Raw genomic sequence first — 19,662 nt, 5'->3', positions numbered from 1 at the left:
TTAAATGTTCGAAAAAAATATTAAATTCAAGCACAATGAAAAATCTGGAGTTAATAAACAAAATTAAACTAAGAATCTCTCTGAAATTAATAAATTTAACGAATCTCGATTTTTATTTGGCAAATAATTACAATTCCAGGAATCTCTAATTATTTTGGTTAATCTATTATTTAATTTTTATAAGAACTCTTACGCGCGCGCATTTTAATAATGATCTTCGATTTACAAAATGAAACGTCGAACCATTTATATTGATCCTAGATTGATGAATTTTATCACTACTTACTTGATATCAAATCTTATATGGAATTTCAACCTTCCTTGTCATTTATTATCATCATTTTCTACAATTTCGTTTAAACATTTAGCGTATTATCACTATAATCTTTAGCATATATTTGATTTAAATTGTAATGAATTTTTAATAAATTATAGAAAAGTTATTTTAATAATATAAATTATACAAAATTAATAATTACAATGTCAAATTATTTTATAAAAATGTCCTAAGCTCTCCATTATAATAAAAATCTTAATTTTCTTAAAATTATAAATTATTTATACCTTTTCCTCGACGATACTGCTCGTCGATGGTATTCTCTGCGAAGGATCTATCCTTCTCCGTCTTTCTTCGATAACTTCGGTGTCGGAACTGCCCATAGTTACTTGTGCTGATTGCGTCAAGGATGCATTTACGTGTCTCGTTTTCATCAAAGGCGGATTCCGAGATTGTGGTAACGCGAATCCTCGTCTGAGAGCACCTCGCGGTGGTGACGGTGGTGGATAAGATATACCTGTGACACACATCGTCAATACGTGAGAGAGGAAGAGAGAGAAAGAGAATATTCATTTAATTTTTTCAGAGGGAGAAACCGAAGATTTCAAACAAAAGTAACTTATGCTCTTAATGTTTTCTGAAGGTTTTCGGAGTCATTAAATTCGATTCTGGCTTTAAAATTCTAAAATTCAAATTAAAAAAAATCTGATTATCTTAAAACAGCTGGGTCTTAGGAGTTCTTGGTATCGTGGAGTTTAAATGCGCTGAAAATCCATCCTTATGAAAAAGACACTGAAGATTTCGGAAAAACACTCAATTTTCAGTTTTTTTTTCATAAGAGCCAAAAATGTTGAATTTCAAAGATTATAATAATTTCCATAAAGGACGCTCTAGTGTTACAAGATTTATAATTAGAATTTAAAAGTCAGTTTGGAAATCAGTACTGTCTGCGTGGCATTAATGAGTTTCATTCAAACAAAGCGAAATTGGAAACTTGGTGTATACATATATATATATATATATATATATATATTATCATTAAAAATTTTCTAAAAACCAAGTTTTATGATAATCAAATTTTTTTTGAAATTATGTCCTCCATATTGAATCCATTATGAATTTTTTATTTTTGACCTGAGATTCGAATACAACATCATCAAAAATTATTCCATAAGACAAGTTTAATAAAATTCGAGCAAGTAGTTTGTAAAATAAAAGGGAGTAATAGAGAATATATTCAAAATAGAGTCATCAGTCAACGAAGAGTTAATAAATGTATATTGCATTTTTTTTGTTTATGACTAAAATATTTTGTGGATTTAAATGAGATGAATTAGGTTTGATTTGTGAACAAAATAAATATATACTAAGCAAAATTCTTGCAGAGATCTTTTCATATCTTTCTTTTCAAGTAAATAAAATACTAATTTTATTAATATTTGAAGAAGTTCTCGAACATCAGCATTTAGAATAATTCTATTAAGCCATCATGTGTGTCATTTTATGTTTAATAAAATCTACACTAAGCTACGGTACAATCTCGATGTTATGTTTCTCTCATACCTGCGCCTTGGATGACAATTCCGCTATTTCTAACAAGCAAATGGTATTAAAATAGTTTTGAAATAGAGGAGCGCTTGGTCATTCGTACTTGTAATAGTAATTTATATGTTATGATCTAATCTGCGTGCATTTATGATCTAATCTGCGTGCGTGATGTGACAGGGAGTCCCCATTGAAAGGCTTTGGTCTTGAAAGAACCCGACAAACATAGGCAGAGAGATTCGCGTCGGTAATTGCTACCTCGGTGTCCTGGTGAAAGTAGAGTGTCCTTGCTCTTGGTCATCTGCGGTACAATCAGTAGCGAGTTCGGCGGTGTTGGCGATACAGTGGAAGTCTGTGGTGACGTGGCTAGCGTTAGATTGGGCAGCGATTGACCTAGACTCGAATACGGCACGTGGACGCTCAGCGTGTTCGGTGTCGGCGATTTATTCATCAACGAGCGCCTGATAGGTTTGCGAATTAATTTTAATAGGAACATTAATATTTATCGGTCATAACGAGGTTGCGGAATCGATCACGCTTTTTTACCTCATGTTCATAGTTCGATGATTGTGTCCGGAGCTGGATTCGCCGCCTTCTTCCGACGACAGCGAGCTCGACGCTCGCGGTTGCTCGTTTGTATCCACGCTGACGTTTCTGCTGGGGTTGTAGCTCGGTAGGAAGCTGCTGCTACCCGGAGATGCACCTTCCATCTCCATGCTACCACTGGAGACAACAAGTTACATTATGTACAGTCGCGGAAGACAAATATGGATAATAAATTATCTTCAACGTGACTCAGTAATTGACAATAACATAACTGTTAGTTATAATTTGCCATTCAATAATATAACTTTTACATACAACATGTGTCATTGTACAGTTATATTACTGAATTTTCATTATGTGATCATCACAAGTTAACGAGATACCTGAAATGTATCATTTCACCCAATGAACTTCATTCATGATGTCATCATAGATAAAGCCTATTGGATTAAATAAGAAATTATAACTATCAGTTATATAACTTATATCAATGGTACTGTTAGTTGATGTTTACTGGAACATTCTTTTTTCTTGTTACAACACGTACCTGTGACTGTGAGCAAGACTGCTGCCGTGCGAAGCTCTGCTACTGCCACGTGGAGTTCTTGGAAAGGTATTGTCATACTCTTCTACTTCGAAATCGCCATCGCCCAATGTGCTCGGCTGCCTGCTGACAGGCGCCAGATTCATAACGGGCTCACCGAGTGACGGAACTTTCATCGATACAAATTGTTGTTGAGCTTGTTTCAAGGAGTCCATCCATGACTGGAAAAAATAATCAAAATAAATTTTCACTTAAGTAAGCTTGAAGATTTTATGATTTCAAGGAACTTTAATCTATTAATTAAATTAATCATTTATTTATCAATTAAATTAAGATCTATTAATTATATTAAGGTTTCACCGATATCGGTCAATCATGTCAATTATGTAAATTTTTTTCAATTGAACTACGCTTCGCTGCAGTTTAACTGATTCTGTAACTTGCATGTATTGTATGATCAAAAGAAGGATGGAGAATTTAGCTGTTAATTAAGTGATTGATGAAAGCAAGCGTTGGCGAATTACGGAATCTAAATTGGAACGGTGAATCAGTCATCCCGTAAAATTTGTCGCAATAGCTGTATTCGCAGTAGCCGTTTGCTGAATTACCTTAGCTAGTTTCGGGTCACCGGCGCTGAGAATTAAAGCGGCAGAAACTGTCCCGTACTCATTAAGATAAACCAATCCAAGACTAGATGGCTCCTTGACCTCGTGTATTCGTATGCGGTCGACGACGTATGGCTGCCTAATGATCTTCAACATTTTCTTCGTCGACGGTTTGCAGATTAGCAGCATGTCGGTCAACAAAAGTACGTGCACTTCCATCTAAAAGGAGATAATTAACGGACTGTAGGTCTCTACAAATAGTTTTTCCTTGTTAAATGGTCTGACCAATTCTCTGTTTGCTTTTTAGATGTAGAAACGAAGATTCGACAAAATTTATAGGAATCGTTTTTACAAAATATAAATATAGAAATTGCAGCGAAATTATTTTTGATCGTTTTAAAAAGCATAATAAAAAATTACGCACATTTTTCCTTTGACCATATATTATTTCTGCGTGTAGTTTAAGTTATAAAAGCAGTTTCCGGTCGATTAAATAAGCTAATATTCCTTATCGATCTACCTTGCTGGTGGCAGCGTCTCTTAACTTCAAGTCTCCTTCTCGAAGGAGAGTCCTCAAGCTATCCTTTGGGCAGCCGGGCATCGGCGCTGTAGTAATATCGAGATTACTGTACAACTTTATCAGTTTCTCCACTTCCTCATCGAGCCCTTTGGATTCCACGACGTCATAGCATTCCAGACGCGAGGCTGCATGGTCTAGCTGAGCAGCCTCCTCGTTTCTCCTTAGCGCAGCATTCACGGACACCACAAAATCATCCACGGATTTAATCTGGACGCAAAACGAACTCGATAAAACAACCCTCTTTGCGCGTTCCCTCTCTCTCTCTCTCTCTCTCTCTCTCTCTCTCTCGCTCTCTCTTTCTCTTTGTATTTTTATTTACGAATAATTTTGAAGCAAGGGTAAACCAAGTTCGTAATTTATGAGATTCACTATAGCTTTCATCTACAGGGAAGCGTGGCTTATCACGAACGCGCTACCTTCGCTTCGCATTCCTTCCTGTACTACTAACCCAGAAATTGAGAAAAAGTAAATAAATAAATTTTACCATGTGTATCAATTCCGTGCGTTGATCCTCGTTCTCTGTATTCTTATAGACGGCTTTGAGCAGAAGCGAATATCTAGTGAGTCTCTGCATCGGCATAACCAATATATCCATAAGTTTAAGTCGGTTGCAGTCCTTTTGCGTTTCGCACCACTATAATAACGATGGAAATATCTCTACTAGTTTCTAATATATTTTACATTTTATTGATTTTTCTACTTAATTATCTTTTTATATCTTTTATAAGAACAATAACTATTAAAAATATTAAATAATGTCTTCTTACATATTAATTTATAAAAACATTAAAGAATTGTAGCACTTTAGATATTTTTTCATTTAAAGTTATTTTAAACAAATCCGCAGAAATTGTTTATTTTTTTTGTTATTTTAGACGAGAAAATTCCTTTAAGATACCTAATTATTTTTCTAAAATAACTAACTGCATCATAGATAATTTCAAAATTAATTAACTGAGATTAATAGTGAGATCGATAGTTGACTCCGTCAAAGTAAGCCAACGGAAGCGAGCAAGAGTAACAGCATGTACATACCACCAAATATGCTGTGAAAAGCTGATTATCGTTTAACCGATCCTTGCAATACTGCTGACACTTGCTCTGCTCGGTACAGTATCTCGTGTAAGGCGCGAACGTTTGCTCGAAAGTTTCGAAACCCAGTAGAAGATGGCCGGGATCGAGCGGCTGCCCGCTCGACCGCGACGCATTCACCATCGCGAGTAGGTACTCGGTCCAAAAGTAGCGATTAGCGGCGTAGATATCAGGTATATTGCTGAAGAGTTTCAGCCTGTCGACCTCGATCAAGATATTCGAGGCTTGCAGGCTACAGAGACACGCCATGAAGAGCTACGATATCAAAAACGATGATCATCACTTTCAAGAAACATTGAAAATTCTAATCTCTTATGAGATATCTCATCCCGAGTTCTCGTTCTAATTTCAACATGTTTGATATATCAAGCAACCTTATCATCTTGACGAGATTAATCAGTTTCACGAGTCTGCTATCGCGAATTAAAACATAGGAGGTATATTATGGGAGGATATTTTACTTACATTGGTCACAACCTTTAACGTCTTAATGTAGGCTACTTCGGTTTCAGCCAGTTCCCAGAGTGCAGTTTGCTGCTGTGTGTGTTTTTCAGAAAGCATCTGTGAATTCTCGACGATGTCGCGCCAGTCTCCCTCTAAATTGTAAAGAGCTGAAAGAATATCATGATAATATCTACAATACATTGCAACAATATCTGCGACTACAGCAAATTGGGTAATTTATTAGAGATAATGGTTGCTTTCCTTTTAGAAGACGCGGTTGACACAAGTGTCATTTTATCTTTGTTATTCATTGAATGCTAAGAAAAATAAGACGACATTTGTATCGACTATGTCTTCTAAAAGGAGAGCAGCCAATATAAATAAGAATTTTTTTGAGGACCGTAAAAAAATTGAGAAAAAGGTTTCTTTAAATCACATTTTTCTGCAGAAAATTACGTACTGAACTATTTTGTTTAAGATAAGAATGCGTCGTTATCGATTTTCAATTTTCAATGCTATAGCAGCGACGTCATTAGTAATTTAAATTACAATATTATCAGGATCATTATATAATACCACTCCACAGAATTAATCTCGTCCTGATTCAGACTCAATGGCGCTTTCACACTCGCACGAGAATGTCTCTTCGAGAAATTGAATGAAAAGAGCATGACGTAAGAATAAGTAACGCGACTACTCTTCGTAGAGTAGTCGTTAAAGGGATTTTCAAACTTTGCTGATTCCGTTTGCAACAAGATGGGGCCGACGAGAGAAAAGGATTTAAATATTCTTCCACGAGATAAAGATGTTTTTTCAGAGAAGAGCGCGTGCCTTAATTTGATCCTGAATCATCGAGAATCCTCAGGATTTCAAATTTCTTATTTCAAAGGACACTCGAAAGAGAAAAAGAAAAGAGAAATTAAAGGGCAAAAATAGGAATCTCCTACCTTCTTCGTTGATCGTCACGTCGCATTGCAAATGAATGTTCGCGAGTTTCGGTACGCCGTGTTTGTTGTACTCGTCTAGCTGGGCGGTTAATGAGTCCATCTTGATACCCTTAGTGTTGGTGAAGAACCCGCTCCATCGCTGTTTACTAGCTTTGAGTCCGGCAGAACTTCGACCGGAAGAAATCGTCGTACCAGTCTCGGAGTCAACATTCGTATCCTCGGTGGAAACGCTGAAGAAACGACCGCTTCGACTCCGATAATTCTATTCAGGAATAAAAAGCTCATTTTTAATTACCTATAGGATTTAGAATCAAAAAGTCTGATGTATAGAAAAAGCAAATTAAAGAGAAAATTTATTCTTTCTTACATTTATGTTCTCATTTTGTTTATTTGATAGAGAAATAACACATCTCAAAATTAGCACTTTCTCTCTCTCAAGAAAGTATTTTTTAAATTTTGAATTGGGACATTATAAACAATTTTTTAAAGAAAATTGATATAACTAATAGGAATTTTTCTACAACTATTTTAACATTAACAACATTTCTTCAGTATATTTAACTAAACAAATATCTCTCTTTTCTATAAACAATCATTGCGAAATTGATTAGAGTAGAAATTCTCTAATCAGAGTTTGGCCGAGAAATCCGAAATTTTTCATCAAAATCATGCAAGTGAAAAAAGATATATTTTATTTCATTCTAGAGTAGCGTGAGAGAAAAAAATATGTACTATCTCGTTCTGATTAATACGATTTAATAAAAAATATCACACCAATCATAAGTTGCTATTTCATAGTCCGAGAGAATCTTTAAATCAGAGAACAATCAAGCGAATTTTTACATTACTTCTGCTTCATTACTTCTGCTTCTACTTCTTATCTCTTTAGAGATAAATTCTGAGAATTATATTGTTTTTCCAACAAAAATATGTTTTTAGAGTTGATTTCCTCTTATTATCTCAAGAATATGTTAATTTTTTGAATTGTCTTATTTTTTTTATTAAATAAGTGATTTATTATAATATACCAAATATTTTCAACATTTTTGTTAAACATTTGCGGTAAAAAGACAGCATTCTGTTCTGTCATGAAATTATCAGGACACATTATTAAGACCTTTAACGGAAACTCGCTCGCTTCGTCAAGTGATTATACCGCGGTCGTACATCAAGTTGAAGGTTTCTCAGAGCGAAGGCAACATTCTAGAAATTGCTCGTTGAGTTATCGCGCTGTGTAATCCGCTATCGAGTGTGTGATGTGTTGGACTCGCCATGAATAATGTATCGCGCCCAACACCGGGCCCGACCCGTTAAGAGAACCCTTTCCAGCATTTTATTAACGTTATCCCTTCGCCGTATACCGTCACCGCCAACGTCGCGACAAATCGTTCTCGTTACGCTTGCATGCATTACACGCGTTACGCTTGCATTACACGAGCGAATGCGAAATATTTTAACTCACGCGTTATTTCTCGTCACGACGTGCCGATCAATTTTAAACTTAGCATCTTAGTCATCAATTCTCTTTTATTCCTTGCGAGTCGTGCAAAAAGCTGCATTATTCATAGAATAATTATTCAATTTAAATCAATTCCATTATCTAGTTTAAAGATTAGACGTTTAAAGATTTCCTCTTATAACGAAGAATGGCTATAAAACAACTGGTACTTTTACATTATTTTTTTTTAAATACTAAACGAGCAATATAAACAACTTCAATTATACACAGAACGGAGTATCTAAATTGAAGTATCTAAAAATTTAGTTAGCAGGTCTGAAAATAATTTTATCGAACTATCAAAATAATTATGTAAGACATGATGAGCAATGTTGCAGACAATTTTTACATTCTGGCAATCATCTTCAGCATCTTACTATTATCTTGATAGTTTAATTAATAAGTTAAGTATCTAAAAATTTGGCTAAATACAGAAAAATAATTTTTAGATACTCCAGCAAAAAACCGGTCTTTGCATTTATTATAATAATATAAATATAAGTGCGATGTACCACTGTGAACTAACAAATTTACTGCATCGCAATAGAAGCTTCTCCACCCTGGCGTAAATGCGACACGATGTGTAAGCGTTAATGTAGCGTAATCGACGTTTCGCCTGCTCGTTTCACGTGACACGAAAATGCAGGCAGATTTCATCTCCGGAAGTACACTGTAATAATAACGATGATAACGGATCTTTATTGCAGTCTACCATGTCTTTAATGTGTACGTCGTTCGTCACACTGAAAACACAACGGCACGCGGCGATCTGTAAACCGCACCGATCAACGTCGATTACGTAACTGCGAAAAAAACTAAAAATCAAGCAATAAACGAAAATAAAATAAAATTAATGAAATGCGCAGTGTTTCAGAATTGCTCTTTTTTTCTCATTATTCTAAAATGGTATTTTGCAGAATTTAATTTAATTAAAAAGTTTAATTAAATTTGTTTTAATCTTACACACGCATACACTTCGATATTTATTTAAAATAAAATCGAAAAAATTGTGAATTAGCGAAATAGCGACGAAATTTAAATTTGATCATACACGTACTCGTCCGTGGCGGAAAACGCGCCGAGAATAGACGATCGAAGGTGTGTCGGGTCAAGTTCGCATTTATTCTACTGACGCTCGCAGCTCTGTCTTTGGTACTTTTCGAGGATTGAAATTTGTTAGCTTCATTTCTACCTGGATCGTGTCACGTTCGAACTGGCACAAACACGCGACAGATTACACACATTGCTGACCGAGCGGATTAATCCGGCTGCATCCGGTACAGATGAGGCAGCTGTGTCACGTTTGCAGTTACGCGAATCAAGCCGGAACGCTCGCGTAATTGTCACTCGGACAATTGCGGGGCGTTCGGCGAAGACAATGGTAACCGCGACGCTAGGAATCGGATGTGCACTCGGGATAGTAATGCTAGGAACAATATCGAACGAGTTGTATAGGAAATTTTAATCAAAATTATGTTGTGTAGTATTGTACATCGATCAATTAGATTTATATTGGGATCTTTCTATTTAATGCAGACCCAATCCAAGGAATTTTTGAATATCAGAACGATAATTTATGTAGTTACAAAATTTGACTGTTTATTGACTTTAAGCATCAAAATCAAGTCATTTTCATGTAATTTTGATTTTTTTATTGACTTTTATGTGTTCCTTGGGAAGTCGATACAAGCATCATTCTATGTTTTTTGCCATTCAGAGAGTAACAAAGTTAGAACGACACTTGTGTTAATTTGTGTCATTAAATAAAAAGCACCCAGAAAAACATTCAGTTGTGTGATATATCCATGTAGCATTTCTTTTAACCTTTAAGCTTAATTTACAGTGTACTCCTTGTTTACTGTTTTTTGCTTTTTATGACTTTTTACTTCTTGTCTTTTTACCTTTTATTCAGTTTCTTCGTTTTCTCTGAAATAAAAGTTGACGAACTTCATCTGAAATAAAAGTTGAACTTCGGAAGAGATACGTAAAAAGAAACGTGATTGTCGATAAAACGATCGTAAATAAATAAGATCGTGGTACAAAGCAAGAAACAGGAAATAAAGAATTGTAGATTAGGTTTTTAGGCTGTTAGGATAAGAAAGTCATACTATAGTGAAATATTATATTTTGAGACAAAAAATATATTATAATTAAGTAATAAATTATAATAAATTTTACTACAGGAAAAAATATTTTAACTCATAGTACACTCGACAATTTTTTGGACTTTTACTACACACGATGGATCGATCATGTCCCAAGTTAATTTTCATCATTTTAACAAATATACAAAAATTATTAAGTAATTTTTGCATATACTTTAACATCTTTAGAAAAGTTTATATATATATATATAATATATTATAAGATTGTGTATTAAAAACAATTATATATAGAGGAAAGCCCCCCTATTATGAGATAGCCTAATATTCCGCTAAATTAATAAACACTATCTATTGATTCCATCATGAATTTATTGTTCTTGGATTGAAAACTATTTAGTGGAAAATTCGTTATTAAATTATGCCTGTAGTCGTTGCAAAAAAAGATTTTAGAATTTGGATGTCTTTAAATTCCATTGAGATGAGCTTTTAAACCTTGTTTATTATTTAATAAGTAAATATTTGGCAATAAATTCTTCATGTGGTGATAGAGTAAGATCATACTAATAGAAAAATACATGATATGTTAAATTGCTTAATTACAGAAGTTAGATTTGAAGTTAGATCGCAAAATCGTAAGCCGCGGAAATCATATAATATAAGATACCCAGGGTATTTCTAATATGAAATAACTCATGTCATAGTGAAAATCGTTGCTAAAGTATAAATGTTATTATACAATAATCAAAAGGACAATCGAAACATCGAGTGCGATGCTTGGTTCTAACTACCTGAAGACGAGTCAGCTAAGTACAATGAATCGCATACACATTTTGTACGCGCATTGGCCGTTTATTTGTATTTTAGAAACATTAAATAAAGTTTTTTTTTAATTGCAATACTGATGTATTTTGCGTTTTATTATCGATTATTATCTCCTTGGGACATATCATATTAGAAGCAATTTTTTGATTTTGCGATTTTTTACATTTCTTTATTTTATAAAAAAAAATAAAATTTGAATTAAATTTTACATAATCTTAAAGCTTACTAAATTCCCTTCAAAATAACCTATTATTTTTTTAAATTCTGTCCATAGATTTCTAACATTTACCCAAAATGAACTCGGTATCTCAAAATAGAGGCCTTTCCTCTAAATGTTGTAACTAATTACTTTATATTCCTAGTTAAAAAAAGAAATGCGCAGGATATGAATGACTTAATCGTGTGGATACTAAGGATTAAAAATAAATCCCCTGTCTCATTGTTAAATCGAAACATAACGCGTGGATAATATAAATTAATACACTGAAAAAATGATATTGTTTCAACAGCATTATTTTAATTGAAAATAATCTTGTTGATTTATAACAACAGTATTAATGAAACAAATAAAATTTTATTAAAATAAGAACATAAGTATTTATTTCATTAACAGTGTTATTAAATTAACAAACTTATTTTCAATTAAGATAATGCCTCATGTTGATACCTCATTTTTCCAGACTGATTATATTTAAATTATAATTGATTGTGTTTTTTATTAGTTTGATTTTCGTAAAAGTTTCTGGTTCGCTAGGAAAATTCCCGCGGGAAAGTCTCGTTCACGATATCGACAGCGTTAAACCGATGATGCGCCGTCGCATCTTGCTCGGTGCGGCTTTGTTTCTGCCCGGCGAATCGTTTTACGATTTGTCTTTGTCAGCTTGGCCGTATTGTTATCGCTCTACCAGCAGGTCAAGGCTCGTAACAGGACTACAAGCATATATTGTTCACAGAGATGCTAAAATGTTCGCTTCATCTCACGAGCCTTCGAAAAAAAGCATGGTGGGGCACAAAGGTGCTCCTATTCGAATGATGATATGTCGAGGCTGATACACGTCTTTTGCGAAGCATCCGGATACGTAATACTTTCCGAGTTAATGCAAAATCGCAATGCAAATTCTTCTTTAATTTTAAAGTCCATGTCACACACTAGACATTGGAGAAACTGAGGATTAAAGATTAGAATTCAACTATATAATTAGAACACACACACACACACACACACACGCGCGCGCGCGTGTGATTAAAATTAAGTATCTGATTGGTTGAATTCTAATCTCTAAATTCTAATTTGCAATCCTCAGTCTCCATCTCTCAGTCTGCGTAGTATGACATAGACTTAAGAGGTCCTATCGCGACAAAGTTGAGTTAATTAAAGATTTATTATATTTGTGAGAGATGCGCTCTATTTAATTTAATTTTATTGTCGCAGAGTTTAGTAGAGAATTATTTGGAAGGAAGTAAACTACTTACCCCACTGGCTTTCCGTAACAGCACGTTCTGATTTCCTCTTTGGCTGGGCGTTCGAGAATTCAATCTTTCGTCTTTAACTGAAATGAGAAAGCGAGAGTTGCGGTGATTATGAATTTCTGTAGATATTTTCAATCGGACGGGCATCCTGTCAATTATTTTCTAATAATTTCAAGGAAAGCAATTTCTACCTAACAATAATTCCTATTAGTGAATCAACATCGAAAATTTAAAATACAGTAATACGCATTCTATAATTAAAAAACTTTAATTTAGCGAAAACACTCTGCAAATAGGTCGCGATATAAAATATGCAAGAGGATGCCAATCTTTTTTGTTGACGTTGCAAATGTTATTTTCACCGTGCATTGAATGAATTCGCTCTATATTTAAACGCCCGCAAGGCATATGGAACGCTGCATTGAACTGCAGCGGGGTTTGCAGATCGAACGGGTTTGTATTATCGACGCGCGTAACATTTCTGTAATGCGTGAAAAAGTCACGAGAACCATTTAAATCGTACGTGCCTGGGGCGGCCTAATTTTGCATTTTGAGAGCTCTTTCATAGCGATAGTCTGCAGCTCACGCTCGCGTTAGAACTTTGCCTTTTCTGCGCGTAAAAGGATCAAAGGATCAAACGCATTACAAAGGTCGCTGTATCAGCATTAAACTCTACCATTATCCGAAGATAAATGAATCACTTACATTTGTCCATTGAATTAAAATTTCATCATCGTCTTATAAAAATAAAAATGTAAACGACAGAGCATGTGCAATTATTTAAAAATAGACAATCTATGGAAATCATTTTTGAAGCTCATTTCTGTTTATATAAAAGTTCTAAATTTCGAGTTATTTTATCATATAGAATCATCATTTTCCCATACAATTTGCGCGTTTATTTACACACAAGTAGATTATCATAAATGAAATCATTATACGCTTAAGCTGGAAATTTAGTTACGCTGTATAGAAAGCAATTTTAGAATATAACTTCCACACACGCATTCGCAGTATACTATAGATACAGCGCTTTAATTGCGGTCTGTTACATATAACGTTCGCAATCGCCTTGTTACGGATTTAGTTTCGAATTTTAATCACCCGGAGTTGTGCATCATCGCTATATTACCTCTAGGATATATTACCTCATCATACTAACATCTGGACCCTCACGGTGACCCGTTTGTTCCGGTTGCAGTTCCTTGGACATGCGGAACTTTCTGTAATTGGTTCCGGTTTAATTTCATCGCGACGCAACAACTACTCATTCGGTCCAGAACATTGAACGAAAAAATGTGAGAAAATCGCTGTGTATTATTCTGATCTGACGTGATTCCGTCCGTTCGTACGCAGACGAAAGTTTTCCTCGTAGAGCTTTATTTCCTAACTACGGAGGGAAATAATAATCCTCATATTTCCGACTTGGGATTATCACGTCTCGATAATTCTTTCTGAAGTTAATGAATTTCTTACAGATATTTTGTTACAACAGCATTGCTACATTGTTTGTTACGATGAGTTTTCTTATAGCTCTTTTTTTGCGATATTGATTATGATTTATATCTATATAAGTATTGCATCGTGCCATTTTTGCAACTATATTTTAAACCTTATTAAAATGTTGTTCTAGTCGCTTTATATAACTTATATAATTATTTATTTATTTGATTCATATATATAATGTGTGTGTGTGTGTTTGTGTGTGTAAGATTTATAGTTCGACGATTGTATACAATTCGTATTTGAATATTTAAAATTTTATGTGTTTCGTATAATATAAAAAATATTTAAAGATCGAAAAAATTCACACATAATATATATTAAAACATACACAAACAAAATACATGATACATGCAATTATAAATAAAATTCTGTCTTGAGATCTCTGACGCAAATTATAGATTCTTTAAAACGCGAATTTTAAGATAAGCAGCATGCAAGTAGTAAAGACTACTGTCTGGCTAGTGTCAGTCATTACTACTATCATTATTATAGAGTGATCGAAGAACGTGCCTTATCTGTGTGAGATCTATAGTACTAATATTACGTCGAGAAATTGTTTTGATAATATATGATATATCTATATTTTATACATTTATATTATACATGAATTTACTCTTGAAATTTACCTTGAAATTTTTTAAACACGTTTACAGAATGATAACAATAAATAACACAGCATCGTGACTGCCGTGACAATTTTATGAAGAACAGCTGTTACATGCTGTTTCATGCGTAACTTTTCTTTCCTCCGGGGAAACATATCTCCTTTTCTCGTTCTGACTCATTAATTTTGCGCCACATGACAACGCGTGGCTTGCTTTTTCGCTCTTGAATAATATCGCATACTCTTCTCCATCGCCAATCGTCCTGGCGCATGATTACAAAAGAAACCTGGCGACTTTCAGCTACAGAGAATATTATTGGCGATCTGTCGATCGCGGGTGAGTGTATCCTGATTCCGTTCTACCCGAGCCCGACGGCGAGGAAATTGAACATTTTTCCGACACGGTCGTTGCGTACCGTCGTCGTATCGGAATTACGCTCGCTTGCATTTATATGCGTATATATTACGATCCAAAACCGATTCCTGTCGCGCGCGAATATTTAATGCAGAATATTCGTATCGAACTTGTGAGATTGCGCTGTTATTTCCGAAAGCTACGATATTCTTAAAGAAAGAAGAAAGCACCATTATATACTCGTTTCAGAAAGAAGATTGCGAACTCTTCGAACATACAGTACTTCGAAAAAAAAAAAAAAAAAAAAAAATCTTAATAATTTCATTTCCTAAAATCAATACTTATTATCGAGATTTGAATAGTTATGTTATTGAATAGCTATGTTATCTTTACAGCAATGTTCTACGTGATTTCCCTCCATTTCAATGATTTGTATATGGCAAAGGTCTACATATATCGATTAAATATAAAGCACTTGCTATAGCAAACATGACGCATTGTTTAATAAACAGAAGAGAAGTTTCCGAGATTGTTCGTCTCCATATTTGAAGTGATAATAAATGTTCCGCTACATTTCTCATAATGTTTGTTTAGAAAGTATGCTTTTAAATAGAGAAACTAATCTACGTTAATAGGTTTATACACACTATAACAAACTGCAATAAATCGTACTCCATTATTGTTTGGATCTTAATAAATTAAATTTAGATTTTCTCAATAAATCTAATAAATTAGTTTTGGAAAATATGTTTATTTTCTTGTTTTTTATTTTAATAAGTTCTATATGATCTAAAAGTTCGTAACCCTTTCTCTGAAACATTTTATGTAAGAATATGGTAGAGTCAAGGTGATACAATTTTGAATATGGTACAATTCTATACGAAAGAAATTGAATTCAATTTTCAAGGTTCAAGTTTAACAACCTTCTCATTGTAAGAAGGATACTGAAAAGTATCCCAAACAGGAAAAAGTAAACTTGGATTTCGAAAATTGGCTTCAATTCTTATTTCGTTCAAATTGTACCACGTTTGAAATTGTACTACGTTTGAAATTGAATTACACGGTGTATCTGAAATAATGCCCATGTAATGCTATTCCTAATAAAAACTGAGTCGAAAAGTCCTTTTTTTGCAATTTTCGCAATACTTTTTTTTAATCATCAAATGAGCAAAATGTCTAAAATTGTGACATACAAGACAGCTTTAAGATATCTTTAAGAGTTCTTCAAGAAACATTTTCAAGATATTTCACAACATTGAAAAATATCTTAAAATTGTCATATATAACATCGATTTTATCCGTTTATTCGGCGATCTTTTGAAATTAATATCTCGTTAACTATTGTGAAAATTGCAAAATGATAGAGGACTTTTTGACTCAGTTTTTTATTAGGAATAGCATTGTATGATTAGTTATTCAAGCTTACCTTATAATACAATAATAACAAGATAGTAATTGAAATTCTATCTGATAAGTATGTCTAGAACTTTTTATTTTTGAAATTGATTTAATTTCAACGTCAAATCATGCTTGTTGGAGATATAAACGTCGGTTGTTTTAAATTCCTAGCGCAGCATACAATCATGTAGCAAACGCGATGCTATTTCAGGAAGAGGCATTGTACACGTTATTCGTATCCATTCCATGCTGAGGCTTTTCATCGGATGCACGATCGTTCTCTCGAAATCACTCGACGGAATGTGTGACCTCTCCGCGTTGTACACGCACTCCTCTCTCAGGTTCAAATTCATCGGGGAAATCATGATGGAAACGAAATAGCGGCGTAAGTTAAGTAACTAAGAAAATTTTCCGTAAAAGCGTTGAGTTGCGTTTCTTTTATTGCTCTTCTATTCCTGTTTCACTTTTCTTGCCTTTTTTCGCCCTGAGAGAATTATGTAGACGTCGTCCGCGAACACATTTTGCTGCCCGTCTTTCTTTTCTTCATGTGAACTTCTTCTCCATGTGAAAATTCTCTTTCGCTCGAAAAATACAACGACGAAATTTATCGCCTCAATAAATTATTGCATTAAGCTGCATTGTTTGCATGCACATACAGTTGTGTTGCACTTCAAATATCCTACAGACACGGAAAAATGAGGATAGAGGCATGAAGCCAGCATGAAACGACTTTGGGCTTGCGATTTATTTATGTGTATGTTTCGAATGGATAAAAATGTGTTTACTCCCTGTGAAGTGCGGACGCATTTTCTGCTCTATCTTTTCCCTTTATATTTTCCCTTTTACGAAATAGCTGCTATTTAACATGCGATACATAAAACGATTAAAAGATAAGTTAACACTATTAGGAGGAACTAAACGTTGTTAACAAGGATGGTAATTAAAAGTTGCAATTAAAAGGAATAATTATAACAGCAAATGTATTTCGTGTAAGTTGAAAATAGTTCAACCGTCTGCAATGTTAAATTTATGTCAAATTATATTCAATTTAGGTTATTTTTAATCATTTTTTAGATAGTCATTTATATCATTAATTTAACTGAAACAATGGAGTTAATAATTTATAATAAGTTGGAGCTTTTACGTTATGGTTCAACAAGACAGAGCAAGTTAGAAGGTTTTAATTACAAATTAATAAGATTGTTGAGGAAACTGCGCTTATTAAAATGTTCATAGTTGTTAAGCAGTTATAATATCACAAAGTTTGATAAACGTCTGACAGTTTTATACCAATAAGTGAGCAATTTAATAAATCAATGATTTTTTAAAAAAGATCATGTTGAAAATAAGTCAAATTTTGGAAAAAAAAGTTAAAAAAGTCACTGACTTATTAAACTGCCCTCGTAGTTATTACGTACCGTATTTGACTAATTATGTGATAAAGGCCAAAATATTTGTTTATTACCCCTCTTTTTGTATCAAGTAGTTGTGATTTTAATTGAGTCTTATATTAATTTTATTTTAAATAATTTAAATCAAGAAAATATACAGAATTATATTTTAATCAAATTTAATTTATTATTTACTAAGTACGTTAACGTAGACGTTATTTACTTTGAAACTAATCAAAGAAATGGATTAATTTACATTTTGACATACATAGAAATTAAAAATAAATGCTATTTTTAACTTAAAAGATTTGGATTAATTGGATCATTGCTCCTTTGATATCTAACAGTGTGAAGTGCAATTTTCGATCAGATGTGCAATTAAGAATTTATTTGGAATTATTAGAATTATCTGTACAAAATTAAATTGTGGAAGTATGCAATTTTTATTAGAGAAAAAGTACAAGACACTCCTTTAAAGTACTTAAGAAAATACATGCACAGAAAGAAAAGAATTTTATCAGTCTGCTTCATTTGCCAAGCTTTCATTATCCTTCTGACCAGACTGCAAAGAAGGTGAATTTAATTATTCGTCCGTTCTTCATTATCTATTAACGATTCCTCGAAACCCTTGCCTGTCGTCACCGAATATCTTCGTTGCCTCAAGTCGCCGGAAGACAATTAAATTAATCAGGGGAAACAAGGGAATGGTTTGTGCATGATCTGTCATGATTCAACAAAGGCGTTGAATTATTTCACGCGTCGATTAACTTTGCGCCTAAGCCGATTAACTTTGCGCCTAATTAAGTAAATCTAACTATGCAATAATAAGTATTATATATTTGTCAATATCTTAAAAGTGTATAAGGAAATTTACAGAGTTTTAACTTGTCACAGAGAATATCTTAAGAAGCATCGAAAATTCCTCTAAAAAGAAAATTCTAAAAAGAATTATAAGTTAAATAAAAATACAATGAAAAGAAATTTAATGAAATTCAAAAGAAAACTAAGTACTTTCTTAAAATATCATCGGCGAAAAACGTCTTCAAGAAAGTTAATTCTAGAATCCGTTTTGTGATATAAATATCACAAACTCCATTTTATGACATGGACATCGATAATTTACGACAGCTGCCTATTCTCTCGAAAATCCAGACTTTCTTCGACGCGTATGATCCATTCGCGATTTATGTCACTCAACTTCGTCCGGACTGTGTCTATGTGGTTGTAGATTAATCAAACCTCGGGAATTCGCTAGACCATCTCATTCGGTGCAGAATAATTGATTGTGCTCAATATTCGCTAGCCACAAATGAGCCGGAGCGTTCCAATGCACTATTAATAATTAATTAATTATCGTAGTCGAAACCAAGCATTGAGTGGTGCGTTCAAAGGAACGTGTGAAAATTAATGTCAAACAGTCTGGACGATAATTACTGTTCGTCAAGTACTATGACATACAAGAATTAATTTCTGACCATTTTTTTTATCGCAAAATTCGATCGCGATCAAGTTATTATTTTAAAAAACTCGTATATATATATATATATATATATATATATATATATATTAGGTGTTGGAATTAATTCGTAGCGTTTTTAAATGAAAGAATGTTATTTATTTCACATGAGCATTAAAAAATACATTAATGAAAGTACTTCCCATCACTTGTAAAACGCTACGAATTAATTCCAACACCCAATATATATATATATATATATATATATATATATATATATTACATATAGTATGATCGCTGTGAAGGTTTATAGGAAAAGACATTTTACTTTTTTACTTTTTTTAAATGTTTATATATTGTTGGAAATTTTTACTAAAGTATCTAAAAATTTAATTAATTTATAAATTTGAAAATAAATTGATTGACAATTTTGTTTTGATCAAAATAATTATATTAGGACGCTTAAAACTTTTTGCA

At 33.3% G+C, this 19,662-nt stretch overlaps 1 protein-coding gene across 2 annotated transcripts in view; it reads right to left on the bottom strand.

Annotated features, from left to right (window-relative positions):
* LOC105146037 (uncharacterized) overlaps positions 1–19,662 on the bottom strand; it is a 112,809-nt gene that overhangs the window by 1,570 nt on the left and 91,577 nt on the right. For both annotated transcript variants that reach the window (XM_087411941.1, XM_087411946.1), the window contains exons 10-20: positions 12,479–12,555; positions 6,581–6,842; positions 5,655–5,800; positions 5,133–5,444; positions 4,582–4,731; positions 4,038–4,304; positions 3,521–3,736; positions 2,916–3,133; positions 2,369–2,545; positions 2,081–2,283; positions 565–794 (exon numbers count right to left, since the gene is read on the bottom strand). In XM_087411941.1, coding sequence (XP_087268067.1) covers positions 565–794; positions 2,081–2,283; positions 2,369–2,545; positions 2,916–3,133; positions 3,521–3,736; positions 4,038–4,304; positions 4,582–4,731; positions 5,133–5,444; positions 5,655–5,800; positions 6,581–6,842; positions 12,479–12,555 — 2,258 coding nt within the window. The remainder of the gene's footprint in view (positions 1–564; positions 795–2,080; positions 2,284–2,368; positions 2,546–2,915; positions 3,134–3,520; positions 3,737–4,037; positions 4,305–4,581; positions 4,732–5,132; positions 5,445–5,654; positions 5,801–6,580; positions 6,843–12,478; positions 12,556–19,662) is intronic.

The sequence above is a fragment of the Acromyrmex echinatior genome, chromosome 1 (genome assembly GCF_024713525.1).
Source record: "Acromyrmex echinatior isolate Ae372 chromosome 1, ASM2471352v2, whole genome shotgun sequence".
In the NCBI taxonomy this organism is placed as follows: Eukaryota; Metazoa; Arthropoda; class Insecta; order Hymenoptera; family Formicidae; genus Acromyrmex; species Acromyrmex echinatior.
This window is presented reverse-complemented; position numbering and strand designations above follow the sequence as displayed.